Below are 4,795 nucleotides of genomic sequence, written 5' to 3'. Positions count from 1 at the left end.
CCCGCCATCTGCCCTTCATTGGGGATATTAATTTTGATCATCTTGTCAGGGTCTTGTTTGATGTCTCCACTATATAGCTACTATTTTTTCTTTTGCAGGTAATAAGCAATTTCTTGGAAACATTTTAAACCATATAAATACTACCTGATTCTCATAAAACTCCACCCCTCCTCAATTTAGCATCTAGTGATGATTCTTGCCTAAGTCAATATTAATGTGATGTTTCCAAAACAATGTTTCAAATTTATACTCTCTTCATAGGTACCAGTTGGCACTTTGCATTCTATTGTAAGAAAGAGTTTTCATTTATTATCTATCTATCTATCTATTTATCTATCAATCAATCATTTTATCTATATCTGATTAGTGTGGCCTCATTCTTTTTCAAAGGCTTATACTTTTTATTCCCCATAGTTATATAAGGACTCAAATTGTCCCACATTCAGTCAATAGGAGCTCATTTATGCTAGCAACATCGTTCTTATGAAATACTCCAACATTAAAAAAAATCCTCCTTAATTTTTGGCATCAAAATGTGTTCCAGTTTCTTCCTGTACTTCCTTCCTTGTCCCATATGGGAATGAACCATTTCTTTGAATAAGAAAGAAGCACCAGTTGCTCTTACTGGTTAAAAGTATTAAACACCAAGATGTGGGTCTTAGGGGTGCTCCTTGCTACTCAAGTGTCTTTGCTTCCAGGAATGGGCAAGTTTTAAGACACTCTACAAGACTGAAGGCTACTATTTTAGGGCTCAAGTATTAAAAAGTGAGGAAAGTGGTCACTATCTTTTTGCACAATAGCAGCCTTAATTTGGTACTAGTGAAGTGGGGATTTTTAAAATTTAGGAAAATAGCATTCTTTAAATAGACATTCAGAATCTCAGGCAGGGCACCATGGATGTGGCAGTGGTGGAATTTGTTTAGCCATTCTGAGAGTAAAACAAGAGATGTGGTGGACCTTATCAGGAGACCTGGGGAAGAAGAGAACATGGGGGTATGGAATGTGATTTTATTGGGTAGACTGATCTGTGTGCACATAGATGCACCCTTCTGAGAAATCCTAGGAATAACCAGGAGACATTTTGCAAGGAGGAGATTAAGTCTTGTACCATCAAACTAATGAGGGCTCTGGTAAGAATGAACTGGGAAATAAAAGTAAAAATAAATTGATTTAAAACTCATAGATCAGTGAAGCCAGAAAATACTAGAGAAACCTGAAAATACCTGGGCACACACCTGTACACACAGAAACACACACACACAAATACACACACACAAAATTTAAAATTCACAGACTAGTGAAGCCTATTACCTAAAAACTGTAGCTATATAGAGAAAAGATATACACACTTATGTGTACACATGTAACCTTTTCTAGGAATCTACACTTTCAACAGAGCCCAGACCCATGGCATAGGGTTAATGCCAATAAAAGTAGTTCAGTCTCTAGCTCACAGATGAAGATTCAGATGCAAGGTTGCACTTATTCATGGTTAAATGAAGTAAAACTATTGACTGTTGTTAGGTGAACTCTTTAAACCCTCTTAAGACCATATGCCTCAGTATACCAACAAACTCATACACCTAGAGAAACCAAGTTAGTCTCTATTTGCGCCTTGGATGACTCAGCATGAATCTATTCTTCAAGGATATGGCTTATCCAAAAACATCCCTCTCTGGTCCACCCCAGTTTTTGTCCATTCTTCTGTGATAGGTTTAAAACTACACCATTTTTCTAAGGATGGGAAGGTGAGATGTTAGGTGAGTTATTGGTATTTTAATAAATCATTAATTTTAGACACCTAACACTGCCTATTAGCCTGGAAAATACTTTTACACTGACTAATATCAATTCAGTAAGATTGGTTCTCTAAATCATCTCAAGCTGTCTGAATCATGAAAGAATATAAAAAGAAAAAAAACCCACAAATTCTGAAAACATAACTAGTAGAAGAAATGTATTCCTAAAGTAAGTTTAAAGCTATTATGAGGAAACTTTTCCTCAGTCTTCACACTCTATACTATAGGGATTTTGAAGGCATAGTTTGAAGGAGATGTAATTTACCTCTACCTTCATGAATAAATGAAGAACAGTTTGTCATTAATGCTAAAGTGCTGCTCAGGGGAGATAATGTAATAAAGCTCAGCTTTGACAGCCAAATTACTTCTCAACTGTGGTGATTACAGACGAGATTTTTCAGAAGGTAAAGTAACACACAAGAAAAGATTTTTTTTAATATTAGCAAATTATATCTATATATCTCATTGGACTAAGTGTATTGCCAGCCATTTATTTAGGAGTATATTTGACTATATTTTTAATGGCTTTCTGCAACACATTTCCACTCTAAATATATTAAAATGTGAATGTGGGAACACTTTTTAGAAAGGTCAAGAGGTTACTGTTAATGTGGAAAAATATTGGTAGAAAAATCACAAACTTTTATCAGTTTAACTGGAGATTTTTTTCCCCCCTCCTAGAAGTCTTTGAAATTGCTGCCTTTTAAAAAATTTTTTGAAAGCAGGAATTTGAGAACTTTAAAATAGTTCAAACAAGAAAGCAATGGTGAACAATTTCTCCCAAGCTGAGCCTGTTGAGCTGTGTCCCGAGAACGTGAACGGATCCTTCATTAAAACTCCTTACTCACCAGATCCTCGAGCTATCCTCTATGCTGTCCTTGGTTTTGGGGCTGTGCTGGCAGTGTTTGGAAACTTACTGGTCATGATTGCTATCCTCCACTTCAAACAACTGCACACACCTACAAACTTTCTGATCGCGTCGCTGGCTGTGCTGACTTCTTGGAGGGAGTCACTGTGATGCCCTTCAGCACAGTGAGGTCTGTGGAGAGCTGTTGGTACTTTGGGGACAGTTACTGTAAATTCCATACATGTTTTGACACATCCTTCTGTTTTGCTTCTTTATTTCATTTATGCTGTATCTCTGGTGATAGATACATTGCTGTTACTGATCCTCTGAGCTATCCAACCAAGTTTACTGTGTCAGTTTCAGGGATATGCATTGTTCTTTCCTGGTTCTTTTCTGTCACATACAGCTTTTCAATCTTTTACACGGGGGCCAACGAAGAAGGATTTGAGGAATTAGTAGTTGCTCTCACCTGTGTAAGAGGTTGTCAGGCTCCACTGAATCAAAACTGGGTCCTACTTTGTTTTCTTCTATTTCTTTATACCGACTGTCACCATAGTGTTTATATACAGTAAGATATTTTTGGTGGCCAAGCATCAGGCTAGAAAGATAGGAAGTACAACCAGCCAAGCTCAGTCCTCCTCAGGGAGTTACAAGGAAAGAGTAGCAAAAAGAGAGAGAAAGGCTGCCAGAACCTTGGGAATTGCTATGGCAGCATTTCTTGTCTCTTGGCTACCATACGTCATTGATGCAGTGATTGATGCTTATATGAATTTTATAACTCCTCCTTATGTTTATGAAATTTTAGTTTGGTGTGTTTATTATAATTCAGCTATGAACCTCTTGATACATGCTTTCTTTTACCCATGGTTTCAGAAGGCAATAAAACTTATTGTAAGCGGCAAGGTCCTAAGGAGTGATTCGTCAACAACTAATTTATTTTCTGAAGAAGTAGAGACAGATTAAAAACATTACTGTGGAGATCTCAAAACTAACTTGCAATTAAGGTCAAGTGCAAAAACAAACACTTGGACATAGAGAGGCAAGCATGGCCATCTGCCAAGTTGGAGGACGATACGTTCAATAGTTGTTCTAAAGCATTTGTTGTCTTCATGTCTTTTGACATATTTTAGATTTAGTGATAGGTGAATAAGATCTGTCCAATCTTTTCCATTTAGCATTCTTTTGTGGTTAGAAGAAAGTGGTTCCCTACTTTCTTCTCTGAGATTCCTACTTGTATCTTCAAATATTTTCAAGTTTTGTAGTTTCTCCCACACTAATGATCAGTGTTCAGCTGTCAAAAATACACAAAGGGGAAAATAAAGCTCCTGCTTTACTTACAAGTTAGATTCTCTGAGGACAAAAATCTTTAATGTATATCTTGCTTGAGAAGAAGACACGGGTTTATAAATTCTTGAAACTTTATTTTAATGTAAAAAGACCTATAGAGAGCTGGAATATAGAACTTTCTAGTGCTCGGAGATCATCTGAAAAATGCTTGAGCGCTTTTATTTTCTGAACCCTGGCAGTTCTTTCTGCTCATTTTACAAAGACTGTGTTAGCAAAGAAAACGTTTAATGATTATGTGAATACACACTACATCTTACTTTTGGAGAATATAATTTATTATTGTGGAATAAGCATGTGAACAAAAAGATGGTTTCTGTAGTTCTTTTTTTAATAATTTTAAATAAAATAAGAATTTTTAAAAGCCAATTCAAATGAGCAGTTTTTCACTTTTGAGTCCTTACTTTGTACCAGATATTGTATTTGGCATTGAAATTGTATAAAGCTGAGTATTCCAAATACAGCCAAGGATTGTTTCAAAATAGCAAATATCCAAATTGGTATTATACACTCTAGGAACAGCTTCAGTTTTCCCATCTGATTATACATTTCTCAGTCAATAGAAATTTTAATTCTTTTAAATTAAAAGTATACATTGAGTGTTTCCAGATACAGTCAAAATTTGAAAAAACGAATAATAAAACAGTTTGCCTTCTCAAATCCCTGAATCACAGCCTGAAATCTTTGTTTAGGTAGCTGATTTTCCCAGACAATTCTGTAATAGGTTTGTTTTATAAAATGAAAAGAAAAAGTAAGTGAGTAAATAGAGCTGCACGAATATTACATGTCATACATTTTGTAGATG

The 4,795-nt window shown here is 35.7% G+C and overlaps 1 protein-coding gene across 1 annotated transcript; it reads left to right on the top strand.

The window, feature by feature from the left end:
- The first annotated feature begins 2,555 nt into the window (after nucleotides 1-2,555).
- Nucleotides 2,556-3,620, top strand: TAAR9 (trace amine associated receptor 9). Its single transcript, XM_011974105.1, is given in 3 exon segments — nucleotides 2,556-2,782; nucleotides 2,785-3,176; nucleotides 3,178-3,620. Coding segments are annotated over 3 exon segments (1,044 nt in total). The 5' UTR covers nucleotides 2,556-2,562; the 3' UTR covers nucleotides 3,610-3,620.
- Nucleotides 3,621-4,795: the final 1,175 nt, after the last annotated feature.

The sequence above is a fragment of the Mandrillus leucophaeus genome, unplaced genomic scaffold, assembly GCF_000951045.1.
Source record: "Mandrillus leucophaeus isolate KB7577 unplaced genomic scaffold, Mleu.le_1.0 Scaffold1007, whole genome shotgun sequence".
Classification (NCBI taxonomy): Eukaryota; Metazoa; Chordata; class Mammalia; order Primates; family Cercopithecidae; genus Mandrillus; species Mandrillus leucophaeus.
This window is presented reverse-complemented; position numbering and strand designations above follow the sequence as displayed.